Source organism: Ochotona princeps, chromosome 20, assembly GCF_030435755.1.
Source record: "Ochotona princeps isolate mOchPri1 chromosome 20, mOchPri1.hap1, whole genome shotgun sequence".
Taxonomy (NCBI): Eukaryota; Metazoa; Chordata; class Mammalia; order Lagomorpha; family Ochotonidae; genus Ochotona; species Ochotona princeps.
In genome coordinates, this window is record NC_080851.1 from 23594261 (window position 1) to 23616867 (window position 22607).

The following is a 22607-nucleotide window of genomic DNA, read 5'->3' on the forward strand; positions in this document are numbered from 1 at the left end:
CCAGCATTGTCTGCCAAGGTCCCTTCCTTCCATGAACTGTCTTGTGACATGGTATTCCGTAGAGCTAACAGTGCCCAAGGCTGGAGGAGTTGCTGATTAGGGGGGAAATAGAAATGATTTCCATTTCCCTAGTTCTGTGTGAGGGCTCCCAGGTACCTCTTGTCAAAATGCTACTTTACTGCAGGCCAGGCCAGGCCAGGCCAGGCCAGACTGGCTGTTTTTGGACCAAGTGCTCAGCAGTGCCATTAGCTGCATGACCTATGGGTGAGCTGAAAGCTTTAGGGTACCGGTGTTGTGCAGTGGGGTAAACCGCCATCTGTGATATTGGCATCTCATATAAGCACCAGTTGATCTGCTCATGAGCTAGGAAAGTAGCTAATGATGGCTCCAGTTCCTGGGCTGCTGCCACCCATGTGGGGAGACCCAAAGAAGCTGCCTCAGACTCAACCAAATGAACCAGCAAATGCAGGATCTCTGTCTCTCCCTCTTTCTCTGCAAGTCTTTCAAATAAACACACACACACACACACACACACACACACACACACAAACACACACACATCTTAAGCAACAAGAATTAGTTTGGGCTCTTATAATCTAGCATCTACTTGTTTCAGTCCCTGTATCTGTCCCCGACAACCTTCTTGGGCTCTCTGTGGTCGCTTTTTCATGTCCTCCCTTCTTCTTTTCTCATGTATGTGCAAGAAGGGACAGCATAGGATTTATTTATTCCTTTGTTCATCCACTCCACAAATCTCGTGCTGGCTCTTAGGCCTTTTCCTCCTGCCGTTCATCACCTGTTGGAAGAAGGAGGGCTCACTGTGAACAGGAGCACTGTGCTGTCTGGTCTTCATAGAAGGGAGTATATGTTGTAGTAGTGTTTGCAAAAATCATCTCCTTGGAAATGCACTGCCACAGGACTCCTTCTCTTGCAAGGCTTTTGAGACAAGCTTCACTCTTTGTGCGCCCAATTCAAGAACTGTGGTGTCTAAATACTCTTTCTGATCAGTGCTGCTATTGTTCCCATCTCCTCTTAGATCTATGTGTCCCAGACCTTTTCCTCTGAGGGGACAAAAAAAAAAGTGATGAAGAAAACTTGTGCTGGGATTTGGAACTAAGAGCTTGGCTTACTTTGATGTTATCATCCCCATGTTTACATACAGAGAAACTGGAACTTAGAGAAATGCCTTCTTCTGGTTGTGGATCCATTGTAGGGGAACTCTTCAATGCCCACCCTCACCTCCTACCCCTACCCTGGTGGTTTTGAAGACTCGAAGTTTTCTCTGCTCTGTGTGATGACATGGGGACTTTGTTATTGCTGATGTGCCAGTCTGAACCCTTTGGAATCCACCCAGAGCCAGTCCCCATGACAGGTGACTCATTGAAAGCCACAGATAGTTTCCATGTCCCATGTTTAACCAGAGCCATCAGCTTCCTCCTGCTCATAAACATCACCCTACACTGCTGGGCGGCAAGGGCACCAGGACTCGAGGGAGTGTTCCTGATTCTGGCTCGTGAGTGGTGTGTGTGTGCTCCCACCCAAGCAGTTAAAAAGGCCAAGGGTGTGGTGCCACCTCTTGGGGTGCTCATTTGTAGAAAGCTCATGGCTTCTGAATCATTTTTTTGAAAAGCAAAGCAGGCATGTGTCCAGTGTGCCAGAGTGTCTAGTACGTATGTGATCCAGGCAAGACCAACATTCCCTCTTGACTCTCTCTGCCTTTACCATCCTCTGCATAATAGACTGTCCCTGGCTGGCACTCCCCCAGGAGTGTGTGTGTGTGTGTGTGTGTGTGTGTGTGTTTGTGTGTGTGTGACTCTCTGATATGCTAAGGACCATTCATTACCATCTCCTAGAGTTCAAGAGTGTGTTCTGTTATCTGTGCTGTAATCCCAAATCTGATCATCTCCCATCACTTGTAGCTTTCCTCTTTATCCAAGTCACTGTTTCCTCTTGACTATTGCATTATTTCTTAACTGATCTCCTCCTTCCACTCAGCCATTCCTTTTTAAAAAAAGGGTTGTTTATTTGAAAAGCAGTGATACACAGGGAGAAGGAGGGAGAGAGAGAGAGAGAGAGAGAGGGAGGGAGAAAAAGAGATTGATCTTCCCATTTGCTGATTTATTGGTTTATTCTCCAAGTAGGCTGCAATGTCCAGGGCCAGGCTGGGCTGGGCTAGGCCAGGTTAAGCCAGGAGCCAGGAACTCCATCAGGGCTTCTCATATGGGTGGCAGGGGCCCAGTTACTTCAGCTGCTTTCTACTGTTTTCCTAGGCACATTAACAGGGGGCTGGATTGGAAGTGGAACAGCAGACTCTTAAACTGATGCTCATATGAGATGCTGGTGTCGCAGGTGGTGGCCTAATTTGCTGTACCACAGTGTTGTCTCCTATTCAGCAACCCTTAGATATGCTTCGCTCAACAGCCTGAGCAGCTTTTCTGGAACATGACAGATCATATCCCTCTTTGGATCAAAATCCTCTCTGTGGGCTTCCATGCTCTAGAAGGTCCTTTGTTAGGAGCCAGAGACTTAGGGCCTTAGACTTGGCCTACCTGACAGCCTGTTGCATTGCAAAAGCCTGCAAGCAGGGCTACAGCAAGCAGGATATTAGGCCAAAACATCCTCTGTAGAGCAAGCAGAATAGAACCTCCACCCTTGTTCCTGTTCAAATAATTAGTTCCTCCCCTGTTTCAGTATAGCTGATTAGTTCCTTCCCTGCTTCAGTTAAGATAATTACTCCCAGGAAACCCCTCCCTTTTTCCCCCTCCCCTAGAGAAGAAGGTATATATATGAGGAGTAAAAATAAAGAGAGAGGCACTCTTTTCCACCAAGTATGAGTGTCCCTGTGTTTCTTGGGCTAGCAGCCCGGCATTCCCAGTCCACCCTCAGGGTTTGAGCGTCGTGTCCTGCAGGTCAGGACAGTCCTTTGTGGTGCTTTCCCAAATGTCGCTCAGTGCTGGATGCAGGGATTCCTTCCCTGCTGGTTTTCTGAGAGTTTTGTCCTTTCTGTCACTCCCATGCAGTTTCCTCCACAGTGGACTGGTTCCAGGACCCCAGACAGAAACTGAAATTTGCAGATGTGCAAGTCTCGTATCATAGTAATGCACGTAACTGGTGCATCTCTTTTTGTATAGTTAAATCATCTGTAGAGTACTTAGAATGCCTTATGCCATGTTAATAGCTTTATTTCAGAGTTTAGGAAGTTAATGACATGGGACAGATTTGTGTATGTTTAGATGACATTTTTGGGAACTCTTTTAAGCCTGTGGTTGGTTGAATCGGAGGATACGAATTGGTTGATGTGAAATCAGTGGATGTATTCCATTCTCTGCTCAGGTTATAGGCTGTCCGAGACTTTCATGCCCACCTGATCTAAAGTACTGTTCTCTTGCTTTGTCCTCTTAACCCTGCTGTATTTCTCATTGTGGGAAACAACACACTCTGACATCTTAAAAAAGGCATTCATTTTCTGCTTTCTCTCTCAAGCTCTAGAAAAATCAGAACTTGTCTTTTGGCTTGCTGTTGAATTCCTCACATCTATAACCTTCAACTTACATTTGTAGGATGATGGCATATATGTTCTACCTTAATCTAGAAAGCATTTCACTATCATAAACAGTTCTTCTTCTTCTTCTTCTTTTTAAAAAAGATTTGCTTATTTTTATTGGAGAAGGACAGACAAAAATCTTTCATCTGATGGTTTAATCCACAAGTGGCCACAATAGCTGGAACTGAGCTGATCTGAAGCCAAGAGTCAGGAGCTTCTTCCACTGAGCCATTGCACTGGACCCTCATAGACAGTTCTTTAAAAAATGATGAAATGTTTTAGGTCCACAAAACACTGTGAATCATTAATAACCGCCCTCACACACATGACCCATACAGAGGGACCAGATGCAACTCTTGTCAGAATGGGCTGGTTGACACTGTTGTAACAAACAGCTCGCTAGTGTAAGTGGCCAAAAACAAAGGAGCCAAGTTTTACTGCTTGTTCAGACCACATGCTGTGAGCAGGTAGAGACCTAATTCAGGACACAGGGCAGAAAACATCATGATGAGTCCCTGAGAGCCAGGGACAAAAGGGAAGAGAAGCAATAACTTGCATGCGGGCTGTACAGTGTTCCACCTAGAAGTGACACTGCTGCAGAAGCAAATCCTGGTGCTTGCCCAGCTTGAAGCAGGTGGAGGAGGACTGAGCAGTGGTGAGTGGCTATAGTGACACTCGTGACAAATCGAGTGAAAGTTCTCCTGACACCCTTCCTTGTTTTTACTAGTTTCTCTGATCGCTAGAACACATCTTTATGCTTTTAAAAGTGATTTATTTACTTAAAGGCAGCCAGAGAGAAAAGGAGGGAGGGAGAGAAGAGAAAAAAAATTCAGTAATATCCTTCATTGGTAGTTCACTTTCCAGTAGAGGCTTGGCCAGACTGAAGCCAGGAAGCAGGAGCTCTGTCTGGGTCTCTCACATGGGTTTCAGGAGCCTAAGTGCCTGGGCCATCATCTGCTGCCTGCCTCATCATCTGCTGCCTGCCTCAGGCCAGTAGTAGGGAATTGGGTCAGAAGAAGATGAACAGGAATGAACTGGCTGTCAGGTATGGGATGCTGGCATTGCAGGGTTGGCTTAACTTACTGTACCATGATGCGAGTTCTTAAAGTTCATGGTTTTTGTTTTATCTTGGTTAAGAAGTCCTGAGGAAACTGCCCTCGGGAAATCACATTTTTCCTGTGAAAATTTTTCTTTTCATATTTAAGTCTTTACCTGGAATTCAGAGTTGTAAATTACGTGGACCTGGACTTGGTTTTTTTTTCTGATGTGGATTATGAGTTCCAGTATCCACTAATTTGTAATGCCTTCTCTGATGTACATTGAGTTTTCATTTAGCATTCATTTCTGAGTTTTTTATTCCATCCCTCTATTCCTGGGCCAATAAAACATTGTCTTATGGCTTACTAATCAACTGATATCTGAGAGCATGAGTGTTACCCTCCTCCTACTTCTGTTCTTCAAGATGGCTTGCACTATTTTTGGACCAATATTTTGCCTCACAGATTTTAGAACTAGTTTGTCAAGTTACATGAAAAACCTTGTTGGAATTTTGATTTATTGATTCAACAACGGATATGTACTACTTGTTGCATGTTAGCCACAGCTTTAAAGACTTGATTAACACTCAGTTAAAAATGGCGTGGTAGCCTAGTGGCTAAAGTTCTTGCTTTGCATGCCTTGGGATCCCTTATGGGCACCAGTTCATGTCCCAGCTGCTCCACTTCCCTTCCAGCTCCCTGCTTGTGGCCTGGGAAAGCAGTAGAGGATGGCCCAAAACCTTGGGACCCTGCACCCACGTGGGAGACCCATAGGAGGCTCCTGGCTTCAGATCATCTCAGCTCTAGCTGTTGCAGCCACTTGGGGAGCTAATCAGAGGACAGAAGGTATTTTTCTCTGTCTTTCTTCCCCTCTGTATATCTGACTGTCCAATAAAAATGAGTAAATCTTTTAAAAATGCATATTGTATCTATGGATAGCCTGCTGCATTGTAGGGCTGTGTAGTATTCTGTTACATGGATGTGGCACCGTTTGCTTATCCATCCACTACCACAGGGCAGATGGGTGTTTTTCATTGTTTAGTGGTGATGAATAGAGCTGCCATAAACATGTGCACAGCCTTCTGAGTGAGTGTGACTTTTCATTCCTTTAGGAGACATGCTTGTAAGGAACTTCCAGACTTTCTACATGAAAGTACTTTTGCAACAGTTGCTCAGCCACATTTGTGTGGATTGCATTCTAGTCTCTGTATATGATTCCTACTGGCATTTAATAATACCGCACTCTTTGGATTACCGTAGCTCAAGTCTTAAAATCAGAGAGTGGTTCCTTCAACTTTAGTCTTCAAAATGTTTTTGCATTTGCCTTGCTATATGCATTTCAAACTCAGCTTAGATATTTCTGCTGGAAATTGGTTGAAATTGTGTTATATCAGGGGGTCAGTTTGTGCAGAATTGATATGTTACTATATTGAGTATTTTTGTTTTTAAAGATTTTTTTGTTTATTTGCATTAACAGCCACTGATTAATTCCTCAAATGGCTGTAATGGCCTGGGCTGGGATAAGCCGAAACCAGGAGCCAAGGGCTTGCTCAGGATTTCTCACATGGGTCCAAGGGCTTAAGAACTTGGAAAATCCTTTGCTGTTTTCCCAGACTCATTAGTAGGATGCTGGTCAGGAGTGTAGCAGCTGGGACCTGAACTTGTGTGCACATGGGATGCTTGTGTTGCAGGTGGTGGCTTCACCTGTTGTGCCATGATTCAAGCCCCTATATTGAATATAACCACATTAGGCCTGTTCTTTTATTTCTATCTACTTTTTCAGCACTCAGATTCTGTACATGTTAGAAAGATGTGTCACAAAGTATTTATCTTCTTCTTTCCTTCCTTTTTCTGCCTTCTCTTTGTTTTTCCCTTGCCTTTATGCACTGGTTTGACTTAGAATATAATGCTGAACAGATTGGTGAGTGGGTATTTTCCTTTATTTCCAAATGCAGGGGAAGAAGCTTAGTCCTTGCTTAGGTGTGAATTTAGCTGTGGGTTTTTATTGATGCCTTTCATCTGGTTGGAGATAATTGTTTTTATTCCTAGTTGCTCAGGTTTTTTAAAAAATTATGTATAGATGTTAAACTTTGTTAATTTTTTTTCTGCATTAGCTGTTGTGATCTTGATTTTTTTTTGGTGGTTAATATAGTAAGACTCACTGATGGATTTTAAAATACTCAACCATCCTTACATACCAACACACATCCTGCCTTTTTTGTTTACATGTTGCTGTCTTCAATTTGCTAATATTTGTTTCTTTGTATCTGTGTTCATGACAGAGGTTGGTCTATAATTCCTTCCCTTTTCCTCTTTGGTGTCTTTGATATCAGAGCAATACTTGCCTATGTGAATTTTCCCTATTTCTATGACTTTCTTTCCCTATGTTATTTCTTCTTGTCATGATTTGTCCATTTCAGTTTTAGAGTTTTGACTCTCTGATACAGCTTGTGTTAGCTTTGATTCATCTAGTCCTTGAATATTTGATATAATTTGACTGTAAAATTCTCAATCAAGCATTTTTAATTTTCATATATATTATAGTAGATCTTTGTTTTTCTACTTCTTTGATGTATAAAGTCTTCAGATAGCATTTTTCTTTCTATCTTTTGTTGAATCTGCTTTGCCTAAGAATCCATCCATTTCAATTCTTAAAACACATTGACATAAAGTGTTCATAGTTTTGTATAGATGATTGTTAATGTGTGTACGTATGTGTGTGCATCGGTATGGTCACTCTGTCCTGTGCTCTGAGTCCCTGTTTGCTGGAGAACATTTTCCCAGCACAGTCAGCTGTGCATCTTCTGAGCCAACCAACTCTGTATCTAAATAGAGTATGATGTCCATAAGTTCTTTTGTGTTCTTTTGTGTTTGTGACTTCTGCAGGGACATTGCATGCTCATCTCATTCATTTGCAAAATGGGGCAAAAATAAGTTGGTTTCAATGTGTTTCTTTTAAAAATAATTATCCGCACCTACTGGCTTTCTGGTATGCTTAGCTCCTGTGAAGTAGGAAGCTGGTCTTGTATGAAAAATCGGGCTCCAATGGAATATTGGAAGAGTGTAATGAAAGAGTGATAGACTGTAATGTAGTTGTATAGAGATCGGCTAGGGAATAGTGTAAACTTTCTTTCAGGGGTGACCTGAATACTTTCTCTAGCAAATGTGGAGGGAATTTGAGGGGTCAGCGCTTCCAGCGCTGTATGAAGTGTGGAGTCTTGGGGGCAGACATCCTGAATCTTTTTGCCGAGTGACTGCCAGGGAGCTGTGTACAGGATCAACGTCAGTGAATCAGGCTGAGTTCATGAAAAGTGGCAGTACCATTTTCAGCCCGATCTTTTCCTTTTGTAAATATTTATTTATTTTCTTTAGAAGGCAGAGACACAGGTGTTGGGTTCATTCCTCAAATGCCCACGACAGCTGGAGCTGGGGCAGTCTGAGTCCTGGAGCCCATAACTCCATTTCGGGCTCCAATGCATGTGGTCTATAGAGCCAAGTGATGGAGCTGTCTTCTCCTTCTTCCCAAGGTGTACTTTACTAGGGAGCTAGAACAGGGAGAGGAGCTGGGACTCCAACTTGGGCATTCCAGTATGGCGTGTGGAGGTCCCAAGTGGAGTCTTATCTACTGTGTCAAACATATGTCCTGTTTAGTGTTGTCTTAAATGTCCTTGTATCAGTGTCAGCCCTGAAGAGCCAGCTGTGTGATTTCCATAAGCCTTTGAATGCCAGTGCCAGGGCATATGGGGGTCTCTGTGATTTTAGAGGGTCTTAAGCCAGGTCTGGGGAATTGGAATGGTCTGTAAATAAGGCAACCACATAGGGATGGGCGGGCTGAACAGGCAGCTTCCGAGGTACTTTAATTGGCACCCTGCATGGAACATTCAAATTAAGTTCTCGGATTTCCTCCTCTGGTTCCTTCTCCCTTGGCTTCTGTCACCCTGGCTGGAGCCCAGACAGAACTGAGGGGCCACTTGGGGGCTGTCACCATGGTTTCCAGGGGCCTTCGAGAGGCCTGTTTGGAGCCGAGCCTTCCTTTCCTGGTGGATACCGACTGCCTTGAGAGTCCCCAGGGAGGGCCCCAGAAGCTTTCACTTGACAACCACAACCCTCCCTGGACCCAGCAGGTCTACAGAGGACTGCTTTTCTCTCCTATCCCAGAGGCTTCTGTGTCCATACCTTCCACCTTCCTCCCAGCTCCTTTCTTTCAGCTTGAATAGGAGAGAATTGTTATATGAAGTACAATATTCCTCGAGATCCTTCACTCATCACCCTCACTCCCCGTGGAGAAGAAAGTTGAGAGGGTCAGCCTGGTTCACCAGGCCCTGACCTTCCGTGGCTGTGATTAGAGCAGCTTTTTGTGAAGGCCAACCTTACATTCAGTGGCTCAGGGCAGAAGTGCCAGGCCTGGCTGTGCCATCGTGGACAGCTATTCCCCTTTGGGCTGATGTCCTCCTAACGAACAAAGGAAAAGGGAAGATCCCGAGCTGGAGTCTTGGCTGCCAATGGCTTCTCCAGCTGGGAAGCCCTAGATGCTTCTGGTTCCCTCTCTGCCAGCTGAACTGTTTGTGGAAATGCTTGGGGCACTCCCAAGGAAGAGAGGTCTGTTATAAAGAGCCAGCGCCTGGAAATTGAACACCACAGGATCAAATCAGCACTGAACAGTGGGGCAGTCCTGTGGAACCATTGCTGACCCTCATGTGCTTTTGTGCAAACTAGAAAAAAATGCCCCTTCCGAAATCACTTTCTGCTGGAGAATTTTCATGATAAACATATAAACCTGTGGTGGTGATTATGTTGTGATTTCTGCCTAGAGGTGTGCAGTGCACAATCTGCCTTGCTGTACACAACCACTACTCTGTGTCCTTTGGCAAGTTAATTAACCTGTTTGGATCCCTGTTTATTCATTTGGGTAAAAAGGCTAGTAATGCCTGTCTCATGGAGTGTAGTCGTGAAAGACAGAAATGTATGAAAAAACCCAAAGGCTTCGGGAGTGGTTGCTCTGGCAATGTAAATTTGCGTTCTCTTTATCTGGGAGTTCACTCTATGATGTGATCTTCAGGGCCTCAATCACTTCCCCCTTCCAGAATAACAGCTGGGACGGAGGGTGGGATGGGAGGGGTCCTGAGGGGGTGGGGTGGCCTTGTGTTTCCATGACAAGCTCCGAGCTTGGAAGCATGTCCTGTCGGCTTGCCCCAGGGAAACTCAGGGCCAGCTGCTGTGGAATGCTGCTGCTACTGCTGATCCTGTGGGAGGACAGGGAGAGCCTAGGGGCAGGTAGCTCACCTAGGGGTGCAGAGTGGCGTCATGTTTGCTAGGCAGTGAGGAAGCCCGGGAGAGCTGGGACCAGACAGGGAATGGAGCACCGGTTGCGTGTTCTTGCTGGGCAGAGTGGTGACCCTGGGGTGGAGAGACATAGGCTCCTCAGGGTTAGCCCTGTACCATCCATGAGTCATGGCACTCACTGGGTCCCCTGTCAGGTCAGGTTGTGGGGAGCCTACTGGGGATCTTTGTGGAGCCAAATGGAACTCAGCTGAAAAGCCCTGCCTCAGGTGTGACTTTATCCTGCTTTGGAATGCTAGGCTTGCCAATTTCTAGCTGGTTGTCTTTGGATAAAGCCTTTAAACTATCAGAGCTTAGATTGTCTCATTTATAAGTTGGAAATATCATTCCTGTCTGTACAGAGTACTGGTCCTTTAGAACAGTATTGGAGACCTATCCTGCACTTAGCCCTAACATCTCTTCATTGTCACTTCTGGTGCCTTGTGGGCTGAGATATACTCCCATCTCCTGCATGTAAACTGCCCTGTTCATGTTCCCTGTCTCAATCCTCTTCTGGCCCTATGCTAGGAAGGGTCTCTGATTCTTCTGGGACTGAAGGCTGAGAGAAAGGGGAGAGGGAGGGAAAGCTCCTGAAATGCCTGCCATGGCTGAAACTAAAACCAGGAGCTAGGAACACATGTCAGGTCTTCGATATCAGCGGCAGGAATCTGCTGCCTCCCAAGGTCTACACTGGCAGGAGGCCCCAGTTCAGAGCTGGAGCCAAGAATACATCCCAAGTACTGTGATATGGGACCAGGCATCTGGAGCCCTAGTCCTGATGGCCACTCCTCATGCTGTGCCTCAGCAGTTATCTTCTACATCCATTGCTGCCCCCGTCACAGTGAAACCCTCTGGACACAGAGCTCATCCTGTTGGGTTCAGCATTCCCAGGCCCCTGCCAGTGTGGGGTGTGCACTTTGGGCTCCACTCATGTGAGCTGAGGAAGTGGGATCCCCTTTTTGGAGACTCCAAGGCTGTATGTTTCTGCACTTTAATTTCCTCCCTGAGTGCTGATTCTTATCCCCCATGTAACATATACAACCTCCCAACCTGGACTTTGTGCAGAGGGTGTTCAGGAGTCCCAGGAAGGTATATTTCTAAAGGGCATTCTAGGAGCACTGCCACTGGCCTCTGTACTGTTTCTTCCCTGGAGTGTGTCTTTCATGGGGGACTCTGAAGAAGCCAGCAGGCTGCCAGTACATGATGAGTAGCTCCTTTCTTAAAAAAACAAAACAAAAAAAAACCAAAACAAAACCAAACCAAACACTAATGGGTCAGTTTGTCCTGAGCACCTCATTATTTGCTGGCTCACAAATGCCTAGTTGTTTATTTTGATCTTTTTAAAAATACGTAATAATAAAACTGATTCCCAAAGCTTCAGGCAGGTGTCCAGCCCCCGACAAGGGCCTGTCATCACCTCCATGTCCTCACCTCCTCCCTGACACCAGAGCTGTGGCCTCCTTGGCTTCCTCTTTTAAGTTAATTTTTCTAACATGAAGTCAAAAGCTGATGTGGGTATTTGATCTACTGGTTCAGATGCTGATTGGGCGTCTATAGCAACATGCCTGGCGTTGAGTCCAAGCTCTGGATCCTAACTCCAGGATTCTTGCTTATGCCTATCCTGGGAGGTAGCAGGTAATGGCTACTTCAGGGGAGACCTGCATTGAGTGTCCAGCTGCCAGCTGTAGTTTGGTTCTGTCTATGCCATTTCAGACACCTTGGGAGTAAATCAGTAGACAGAAACTGTGTTTTTCTGCCTCCCAAACAAACAGTGCTGAATAGGTCTTTTTGTCTATTTCTGCTTTTCCTCTTGTTCATAGTAAAGGAACCGGTGGAGGGTTTGACTTCCTAGGAATCCAGAAGCATCTGGAATCAAAATTCTTTGTCCATTTATGCAGTCAATGTTTACTGAGTTGTGCCTTGGCTCATCAGATGAGGGTCCTAATGCACACTGGTCTGAAGTCCCCAGGAGGCGGTGGGCATGAAAACCACAGGGGTTCTGGAGACTCTGGGGAACCATTCCCAAGAGAATTCAGCATGGGTGTTTTTCAGTGCTCTGATTGCCAAGCCAATATACCTGTCTTCAGTTTGTAACAACTTCTTCCCACCTCCAAATTCCCCAAACTTTCATGAAGCCTAGAAAATGAAATGTCAGCTACAAGTGAGTCTTGAATGAGTTGGTTTCAAGGCTCCTAGGTTTCTGGACCGAGATGAAATCCCGGCAGCCACCACTACCAGTGTCCATTCTAGGGCTTCTGTGTCTTTGTGGCCAGGCCTGGCTCCTTCCACAATTTACCAGCCCTTTGATTGGTGGCCTGTGTGTGCCAGGCCTTGTGCTAGGCTGGAGGGAGAAGGGATGTGGCTCCACTGAGGGGAGTTCAGTTTAGTGTACATTTGGGTCCCTGGCCTGAGGGCCTGGTGTTCTGGGTCTAGGCCTTTATTCTGATGCATTTTGATTTGGCCAGCCTGCAGCCTGTTGGTAATGATGCGATGATTTATGCTTCTGGACATAATAACGCTGGCAGTGCATGCTTGAGCTGGTGTGTGTGTGTGTGTGTGTGTGTGTGTGTGTGTGTGCACGTGCACGCATATGTAAGCATTCCTGCGTATGCATGCATGTATGCCAGCTCTCATAAGCTCAGGTTACTAAGAGGAGCTCAAATGCAAATGGAACGGTTCAAATCTGGTCCTGTGAGGCTGATTTCTTTGCTCAGCTCTTGGGATCTCCCTGTGCGTTCTGGGCTTGTGCCCTGAGGCTGGCTGCTTGCTCACGTGGCCGGGGGACCTTCCAACTCTGCTCTGTTGTGTTGCATGCCTCATGTCCAGGTGGTGAGTTTCTTTCTGTCACTCTCTGCCTCCCCCTGCACACACTGTCAGTGCCCACCTGAGGTGGGTTCCTGAGTCATGCTGTCAGCAGTTCTCAAAGCATTCCACATGAGCATGGTTCAAAACCAGCTAGGGATTGCCAAGGAGCTCTTAGTAAGTATATGTGGCCCTTCTGTTTCAAAGTGGGGTTGTGTCCTTCAGCACCTGGTGACGCCAAGTGTGCTGCCTGGATCACTAGCCATTGACAATCCCTGGAAGCTTGTTAGAAATGTTAATGCTTGGGTCTTTTCCTAGAGAGATTGGAAAAGAAAACACTTGTTAACAAGAGACCCGCACAGCTCCACATGTGCTTGAGTCTGAGACATGCTGAGTTAGATGCCAGTCAGCATTTTGGAATATGCTTGATCTGTGGATGACCCTGTGGTATACCATGCAGGGGGCAGTTCCCAGGGCCCCATCACTTCTCCTGAGACTCCCCTCAGTCCTAACTAAGGAAGGAGATTTGGCTCAGCCTGCGGATCCCTGTGGCACTAGGTAATGGGCTGCCAAGACTCTTTAAACATAAAAATACGTTCTCCTGTTTTGGTAATAACTTAAGAGTCATGACGCTCGTGGGGAAAAGGGCTTGGGATATTTTTGTCACATGAGGAGGGAGCAGGGCCTGTCAGTTTGGAGAAGAGAGTGCTTAGAGGTCTGAATCTCTGATGGCTGTCAGTTTGGAAGGAGGAGGGAATTGGACCTGTTGTGGAAGGGTCACTGTGGAGACTGAGCAAGATGCCTTGTTACGGAACCTCCCCTCCTCTGCCTCCCACCTGCTACCTGGGCAGAACTGCTGAAAATCTGTCTCCTGGGAGGAGGAGCTTGCTTCTTAGAGGCAGGGCAGGCATAAGCTGGGCAATCTCTTGCTTGGGGTGTTGTAGGGATGTGTGCATGAGATATAGAGCTGGACCAGGCAATTTAAAAACATATTTTTGAATAATGTTCATCATTACTCAAAAAGTGTCTGGAGACAGCAGGGAAGTGAGTTAGGGTATAGCCTGACTCTTCTCTGAGTACAGAGTTGGCTGAAGCTTAGTGCATACATGGCAGGCAAAGAGGCCAAGTGCCAAAAACATCAGACTTGTCAGAGCTTTGGTGGGGGCTTGGTCTCATAATTTTATGATCTCTGAAGAATTATCCAGCATCTCTTTTTAAAGATATTTATTTCGGGGCCCAGCGCAATGGCCTAGTGGCTGAAATCCTTGCCTTGAACATGCCAGGATCCCATTTGGGTGCCAGTTCTAATCCCGGCAGCTCCACTTCCCATCCAGGTCCCTGTTTGTGGCCTGGGAAAGCAGTCAAGGACAACCCAAAGCCTTGGGACCCTGCACTTGCATGGGAGACCCAGAGGAAGCTCCTGGCTCCTGGCTTTGGATCGGCTCAGCTCCAGCTGTTGCGGTCATTTTGGGAATGAATTATCAGGTGGAAGATCTTCCTCTCTGTCTCTCCTCTTCTCTGTATATCTGCCTTCCCAATAAAAAATAAATAAATCTTCAAAAAAAAGATATTTATTTTGGGATTGGTACTGTGGTGTAGGAGGTAAAGCTACTACCTGTGGTGCTGGCATCCCTTATGGGTGTCGGTTTAGTCCTGGCTACTCTGCTTCTGATCAACTCTGCTGATGTGCCAGGGGAAGAAGTCAAGGATGACTGGGGTCCTAGGGCCCCTGCACCCATGTGGGAGACCCAGAAGAAACTCCTGGTTCCTGGCTTTGGACTGGCCCAGTTCTGGCTGTTGTGCCCATTTGGGGAATAGACTAACAGATGGAAGATCTCTCCCTCTGTCTTTGTAACTCTGCCTTTCAGGTAAATAAATCTTTAAAAATATATTTATTTATTATTTTATTTGAAGAGCATAGATCGCTTATTGGTTGATTTCCTCCAAAATGACCATCAGAGCTAGGGCTGTGCTAGGCTGAAGCTGAGAGTCTTGAATTCAGTTCAGGTCTCTTACATGAGGGGCAGGGACCCAAGTGTCTGAGCTATCACTCACTCTCTGCCAGGGTACATAGTAATAGAGATCTGGCATCAGCAGCAGAGCCTGAACGCCAGCCCACACACTCTGATGTGGAATGCAGTGTCTCAGGGGCAGTGTCTTAACTGCTGTGCCAGGTGCCTGTTCTTACCCAATCCTTCTGGAGTTCTCTTTATTAAATGGAAATGGCAGTCCTAATAAGTGTGAAGGCAGGGACCATAACTGGGTGTTTTTATATTTATTTGATATCTTCAGTTTATTCAGGAATTGCTACACATGTTTGAAGAACTGAATGGACTTTGACAGCACAGTTGGGGACTCAGGGAGGGAAATGTCCTTGCATCTTCCTGTAATCTCCTTTCAGTATTCTTAGCCCTTGTTGCACTGTGCGTGGTTGATTGGGAGGGCAGTCATCGATTCAATAAACACTGTTGTCAGGCATTTGGGCACTGTGTTATGGTAATGGTGCTATGGTCAGAGAATCCATGCTTATGTGGGATTTATACTGTAGTGGATGGAGAAAGACAGAAATTGTAGATAAATGTAAATAAAATGTAGAACATTTAGAACAAATAAAATTGTAAATAAATGTAAATAAAATGTAGAACATTTGAATGGGTGGTGGAAGAAAGTGCTGTATGGAAAGGAGATGGGGAGTAGGGGAAGAGATGAGTAGGGTGATGTGTTCTTAAGAATTGGCTAAGAAAGACCACTTAGAGATAACATTTAGGAAAGATAATTCATGGTGGTCTTTGATTGAGTTTCTCCCTAATATTTTTTAAAAGATTTATTTTTTATCTGAAAGGCACAGTTATATAAAGAGAATGAATGAATGCATGAATCTTCCCTTTGCTGGTTAAATACCTTGATGGCTACAATGGCTGAAACTGAGCTCATCTGGGGCCAGGAGCGTCTTCCAGGTCTCCTACAGGGACTTGAACCATCTTCTGCAAGCTATTCCAGGCCATAAGCAAGGAGCTGGATTGGAAATGGAGCAGGTGGGACTTGACATCCATAGGTGATACTGGCATTGTATGTGGAAGCCAGCCTCCTAAGCCACAGCACTGACTCCCTCTTCCCAATATTTCTATCTTAATTTCCCTGCTGTTGCTTGGGTCCTTACAAGTTGAAGGCAAGGCGAGTTGAGATCAAATACCTGTGAGGCATTCCAGGCTTGTTTCTACAATAACTAAGGGAGGTACCTTCATTCCATTAGAAACCTCATTCCAAATTTCTTCCTCAAAGCAGCTTACCTGGACCTGATTCAGAGCTGTAGCCTAGTCATATCTAGTCAGTGTGTCAGACAGATTTCTTTATGGGAAGTTAGGCTCTTCCTTGAGTTTGTTCTCTCAGTGTGTTTGCCCTGACACCCAGCACCCCAGCTGTGTTTATGCTCACTCAGGTCTTAGGGCTTCCAAAATAAGGGAAGCAGTGTTTCTGGTGCTAGTTTTGATTACAAAGCAGTGTGCACCTGCCCAGGTCATGTTTGACCCATCCTACCATTCCCTTCATTCTCCCCTATCCCTTCCAAAGGCCTTGATTGTACATGACGTAGCTGGAACATCAGAGCCCCCTTAGATGCCTGGAAGTCAGGTACTGCTTGCTCTGAGTTGACTTCCCATCTCTCTGCCTCCTTCTTTCTACTATTTGTGGTCAGTCCTGAGTTTGAGATTTCTTCATCATCATTTTTTTTTGAGGGGAGGGGGAAGCATACAGCAAACACACTAGAGAAATAATTTGTTTAGAATGCTTCTTTTCAGACATTAGTGTGGCCAAGTGGCTTCTAAGGCATTGTTTAGAAACTGGAAACTCATCCCACTTGCAGTCATTCTAAGTCATTGGGTCTGGTATGGGGCCGCAGAATGCTGCATCATCATCATGATGTCTGTTCACTGACTAATCAGAATTGAATAAAGCCAAGCTAAAGAGCATATTTCACCTCCTTCTCTTGCTTATATTTCAAGGCTGAATCCTCTGTGGCAACCTTCCCAGAGTCTAGTTTGATACAAACTCAGTACATAAGTGGTGGAGGTTAGGGGCCACTTGAGGCCAGTCATATTCTAAAGAACCCTGCGGCATGGGAAGAGCTACTAGTTTACCTCCATTACTGTGCCTGCAAATACGAGCAGGCACAGTAATGGATTTTTCCCAAAGGAGCAGGTGGATTTTTTTCCCAAAGGAGAAGCATACATCATTTAGCACTTTAACAAAAGAGGAGCATTCTGAGAAAAAGAAATGAAAAGGAGTGATGATTTTTGAAGGCATCTGAACTGTGCCCTGTCCCTGAATGTTGCCTTTATAAAGCTTTGCATAGCTACCATTTGTCAGTGCTTCTCATTATGGCTTGTTCAATGGAAACACATGGGAATTGAAAAAACACTACTGTTGGTCTCCCATCTTTAACTTCCACTTGGTCTATGTGTGACCTGAGCTTTTGGAGTTTGTAAAGTTCCCTGTGTGACTTTGATGTGGCTAAGGTTGCACATTTCTGACTAAAGTGTGTGGAACTCCCTGGAGAAGGGGGTGAGGGATACATTTTTTGAATCTTACAGGAGTCTTCTTGGACTAGACATAGCAGGTACCTTGGATTCTGTGATCAAATTCTGTTCTCAAACTTGAATTTGAAACAGATGTGTGTGTGTTTATATACACATACACACACATATATGTTTATCTATATTATATATAGATATATAAAATACACATTTTGAGAAAGAGCAAAAGTTGATCATTTTCCATGCTTTTAATATTTTATCTGGCTATAGGCATGGTGCATGCTTATTATAAACTGTAGAGTTTATGGGGAAAAATGTGAAAAAGTTTATAGATCTTCTATAAAGTGATCACACAGAGGAAATAAATGTGTGTGTGCGCAAGCGTACATATCTGTGTCCTGAAACACCCTGCCACTGGTCTTTCTGCCAACATCCACAGATAGCCTAAATGTATCTTTCAGTATCAATAGAATCTTTTGTATGTTCTGATCTGGCCCCTGTTTGTTTTGCCTAATAGTATGGCATGGATAACTTTCCATAAACCTACATAATCATTTTGATAAGATCTCTCGTATCTCAAGCTCCACTTCTGCCTGTTTAAGGGAATATCAACATTATGATTAAAGCTTGCTGCCTTTAAGATGCATTTTGAGCCAGCCAGGTAAAGACAGGGAGAGGGATGTCCTAGAGTAAGGGGACAAAAGGAAGGTGGGGAGGATATGTAAACGGCATGTTTAGCATTTGCCAGTTTGGTGCATGTGTCTGGGCACTGTAAGATCTTCTGGAAGATAACAACAGAAGAGTAAGTTGGAGCTGGTCTTTTGGTTCTAGGCTGGTTTGACCTGATTGTGTGTTGTAGCTGCTGATTGATCATTGGAGGCCTTTTGGCAGGGGATGTGGCACTGGTTCTCCATGTAGGCACATAAGGCTGATAGTGGAATTCACACTCTTTCTGGATAGAGGCATGTCTCCTAGCGGCTCTCTGGCCTTGATCTTGGTTCCTGCTTCTGCTGGTGTGATGTGGGTCTGGAGCAGCTAGCCGTTCCTGTCCTTGGAAAGGGTGGTGGGGAAGGAGGTTGCAGCTGGAAGAGCAGGCAGTGGCTTCTGACATGAGACCTGGAAGAAACATCTCCAAGTTGAGCCTTTATGTGATGGCCAGTGTTCTTGGCCACTGCAATGGTCTTTGCAACCCTGCTTTAGAAGTCATTTTCTACAGAGCAGATTTTGGGGTGGGGGAATCCCATAAACTTGCTCTGTTTTTTTTGTTCCTTTCAAGGTTGAATGTCTCTAAGGAGCACAGAATTTGAACTGAAGGACCAGAGAAAGTCATGTCTATACCAACTAGGGCTCGTTCCTTCTTCCTTATCCCCTTGCTATTTGCCTGCTTTGTTCTGGATTTCTTCTAGAACAACTTTAGTCAGAGAACTCTTGAGATTGTCCAAATGCTTATAAAATCCTGTGCATCTCATATGTAGCCCTGGTGATACTCAACTGTGGTTAAAGATGGCTAGTGGCAGAGCAGGCTGCTCTTCTGAAGTGTTTTAGATGTGGCTGTGCTGGGAAGCAGGACTGTGGATGGGAATTATTTACAAACGTTTATAGAAGATAGCTCTTAGAACTCCTGATTCCTTTATGGAGATCCTTTTCTTTTACAATTTATTTGTCCTGCAGTTTAGTCATTCTTTGATTTCTTTTTCTTTTTTTTGAAATGTTGAGTAAGCAATGATGGAAGCTGGACGCAATGTCACTTCCCCCTGCTGGTCATTTTCCTGCAATGTCATATTTATAATGGAGACACCATGAGACAGTGTTAATCGTTAGAATAAAGTGAGATTGAGACTAAATGATGAACTGGAAGAAAAAATAGTCCTAGTGCAGGATATTTTAAAATGTCTGACTTTGTAAGAAGGGGAAGGGGACTTCTTTGGACTCATTGCATTATTTGAAAAATGATGTAGTAAGTTAGGAAGTAGGTACTTCTTTTGTCCTTTGATTACCATTCATCTTCCATTAATGATTCCATTTGCCATGTCCTTTCTTCTACCCATGCATCGAGTGCATTTTTTTCTGAGCTAAAATGAATAGGTTTTTGCTACTGCTTGGTCTGAGTATTCATTCAAGTAGACGTACTTTGTATACACAAAACAACCAGGGTATAATCTTCATGAGGGTTAGAAGTGATATTTAAAGAGAGTGAAACTTGTGATTCTACTTAATAACTGATCTCTTTCCCCACCCCCCACAAGGAGAGTTCATAAATTACAGGGATATGAAGTATGCCTCCGTCCACAGGATGGTCAGCTGTCAGAAGATAGTGAATTCCAACCCTATTTGGGGAACTCTTGGACCCAGGTTCTCAGGACTGTGCTCTGGACAATGTTCTGGAATACCTGTATTTGTTAACATGTGCATTCAATACCTTTCTTAACAAAAGACAACTTGGTTGCTCTTTTCTGAACATGCTCCCCACTAGCTCACCCAGCACCGCCCCCACCCCCAGCTGTATGTGCAGAAGGGACACTCGCTTGGATATCTGGTGTTAACTAAGTGGGTTGGAAGCCAGGTAATTTCTCTCGGGATATGAAACTAGATGTTAGCTAGGATGTCTTCATGTTTATTCAAATGTTCTAATCAAAATGAATGAAGCATTTGACCTCATCCTGGCATGGAGAGAAATATGGAGTGAGAGAGAGTAAGCATACTTGTTTATTTTATTCACGTATGAAGATTCTCATATTGTGCCTGGTGCAATGGCTCCATTGGCTAACCCTCCCCTTTCATGCAGCAGGATCCCAGCTCCCTGGTAATGGCTCGGGAAAACAGAGGAGTATGATCCAAAGCCTTGGGACCCTGCACCTGCATGGGATACCTGGAGGAGGCTCCCACCTTTGGATCAGCTCAGTTCTGACTGTTATGGCCACTTGGAGAGTGAGCCAGCAGATGGAAAATCTTTCCCTCTGTATCTCCTTCTCTCTGTAGATCTACCTTTCCAATTAAAAAAAATAAACAAACAAAAAGGACTTTCATGTAAGGTTCCATGTCAAAACAGCTGGATGTTCTGGTCAGAGCTGGGCAAGTTCTACAGACACACTGGCCTCTTTGCTAACTGCACCCTCTGTTTTTCTTTTCCCAGTTGCAAACGAAGCCGGAGACAAGAATGCCAGACCCCTCGCACGCTTCTCCCGTAAGTGAATCTTGTTTCACTGATTTCTGTGCTCACTACGCTTCCAGAGCCTGTTCCCCTGTGTGGTTCTGCCCCATGACCCCATCAGGAGCTGACAAAGTAGAGTTGCTGGAGATGTCTTCTATCGGGTAATATTTCATCTGAACACAGAGCTGCTGCTCCTCTCATCCTCTGACCTTTCCAGTTGCTGATATGGTTTCCTAACTTGCTCTTGCACCTTGTGGGTCCAAGTGCTGTCACGGCCTTCACTCCAGTTTAGTCACATTTGGGAGCTCGGGTAGACTTGATGTTATTCAGTAGGTGTGGTGATATTGGCAAGGCTGTGAGCAAGCTGTGGAGGTTCCCTTGTCTCTGGATTTTGATCCCTGTGGCAGAGCAGGAGTCAAAAGTCTCGAAGGTTTCCAGTGCTCATGTGATTAGTGTACATAGGATCCAACACGTGAATGCGTTCCCTGCAGTGAAAACCTGGCTGCCTGCCGACAAAAGGAACAGAGATACTGGACACTCAGTGGTGCTGGCTGGAAGCACTTCCCAACCTGCTGGGAGAGTTGTAAATCAATTTCTTTTTTAAATTTACTAGTGTTGTCACTGCCATGCAGGTTTTTACTTAGAGTAATTAAGTGATGTTTTCCGGGCTTCCATTTTCCCATCCAAAGAAGCAAGTCACTACCTTTGTAAAAACACTGCTGTCTTTTGAGATCAAGGTGTGAGAACAATGAGGCAAGTTCCCAGCTGTGGCATCGCTCTCCAGGGTCTGAGTAGGGCTACCCTGTGAGCAATTTCATCTTAATCTTTTATTTATTATTTATTTTCATTTTATTTGGAAGGAGGGTGCGAAGAAAGAGAGAGAGAAAGTTCTTCTATCTGCTCATTGTCTCACTAAATGCCTGCAATAACTGTGGCTGGGCCATTCTGAAGCCAGGGGCCTGGGTCATAACTCGGGTCTCTCATGTGAATAACGGGTCCAGCTAGTGGAGCTGTCACCTTCTGTGTCTCAGGGTCTGCATTATCTATTTTTTATGTGTATTATATTAAATGTAATCTGGATTTAGAAATAGAGACGGAGCAGGTGTTGTGGCAGAGTAAATAAATTGCTACCTGTAACACTGGCATCCTAGATGGGCATCATTTGTGTCTTGGATGCTCTACTGCTAATGATTTGGATAAAGCAGCAGATGATGTCCCAGCTACTGGGCCCCTGCTATCTGTGTGGGAGACCCAACAGAAACTCCTGGCTTCAGCCTGGTCCAGAGTTGGCTGATGTGGCTGTGTGGGAAGTGAACCAGCAGGTGGAAGATCTCTGTCTCACCTTGTCTCTAACTCTTACATCCCAAATAAAGAAGTACTTTTTAAACAAAAAAAAAGTAGAGGTAGGACTCAAACCCCAGAAGTGTCTTAACTGCTGCACCAGTATTCTGGCATGTAGTCAACATCAGTGTGTTAAAATGGAAAGCATAATTTTTCCCTTGACAGATTTCTTCTAAACTCTGCCTTCTTGCTCGTTTTTTTTTTTTTGAAGTCTTAAGAAGTCTTATAATTTTTTGGTCCTGGCTTCTTGGAAATTGTTTTTGTAGAGTTGCAATCTGATAATGAATGAGGACGAAGAGCTCACAGTTTAGAAATTGGGTAATAAAGCACTTGGTTCTCATTGGTCCAGTTGTACATTGCCCTCCTACCTGGAGTTATTATTTTCAAAATAAATGTACTACCTCACAGCTCAATGACAATGATGGATACGCTTTTATCCTCTTTATTTCTTTGCTTCCTGAGTTGTAGTCAGGCAAACTAATGAGTTGGAACTCTCCCCCGACCACGCTGTGTGCACTGCTGGATACATCCCGTTGTGCAATCCTGACACTTGTGACAAGGTGTAGGGAGAGGCAGGGGGAGGGGCATGGTCCTTGACCGTGAAGCCAGAGTGGGAATTCCGATGCAGCTGAGAGAGTGTCTTCTTTTGCCAGTGTTGTCCACATTCTCCTAACTGTGACTGAGTTACGAGGCAGTTGTATCAGTGTTACGAAGATGAGCAAGGCCATAGGGAAGAGAATATCTATAGTGGAATTAAAAGTCATTAGTGGCCAACTCACTAGATTGAGCTGATTCTAAAAACTATATAAAAAGAAAAAATACGTGACTGCAATGTCCCAGAAAAGACACATGGCACGTCAGCAGTTACAGAGTGTCTGTAG

At 44.9% G+C, this 22607-nt stretch overlaps 1 protein-coding gene across 8 annotated transcripts in view; it reads left to right on the top strand.

The window, feature by feature from the left end:
• The window catches only part of PDE1C (phosphodiesterase 1C), a 433318-nt gene that overhangs the window by 116326 nt on the left and 294385 nt on the right, over positions 1–22607 (top strand). For all 8 annotated transcript variants that reach the window (XM_058678108.1, XM_058678111.1, XM_058678109.1 and 5 more), the window contains one exon: positions 20368–20418. In XM_058678108.1, the coding sequence (XP_058534091.1) occupies positions 20368–20418 (51 nt within the window). The remainder of the gene's footprint in view (positions 1–20367; positions 20419–22607) is intronic.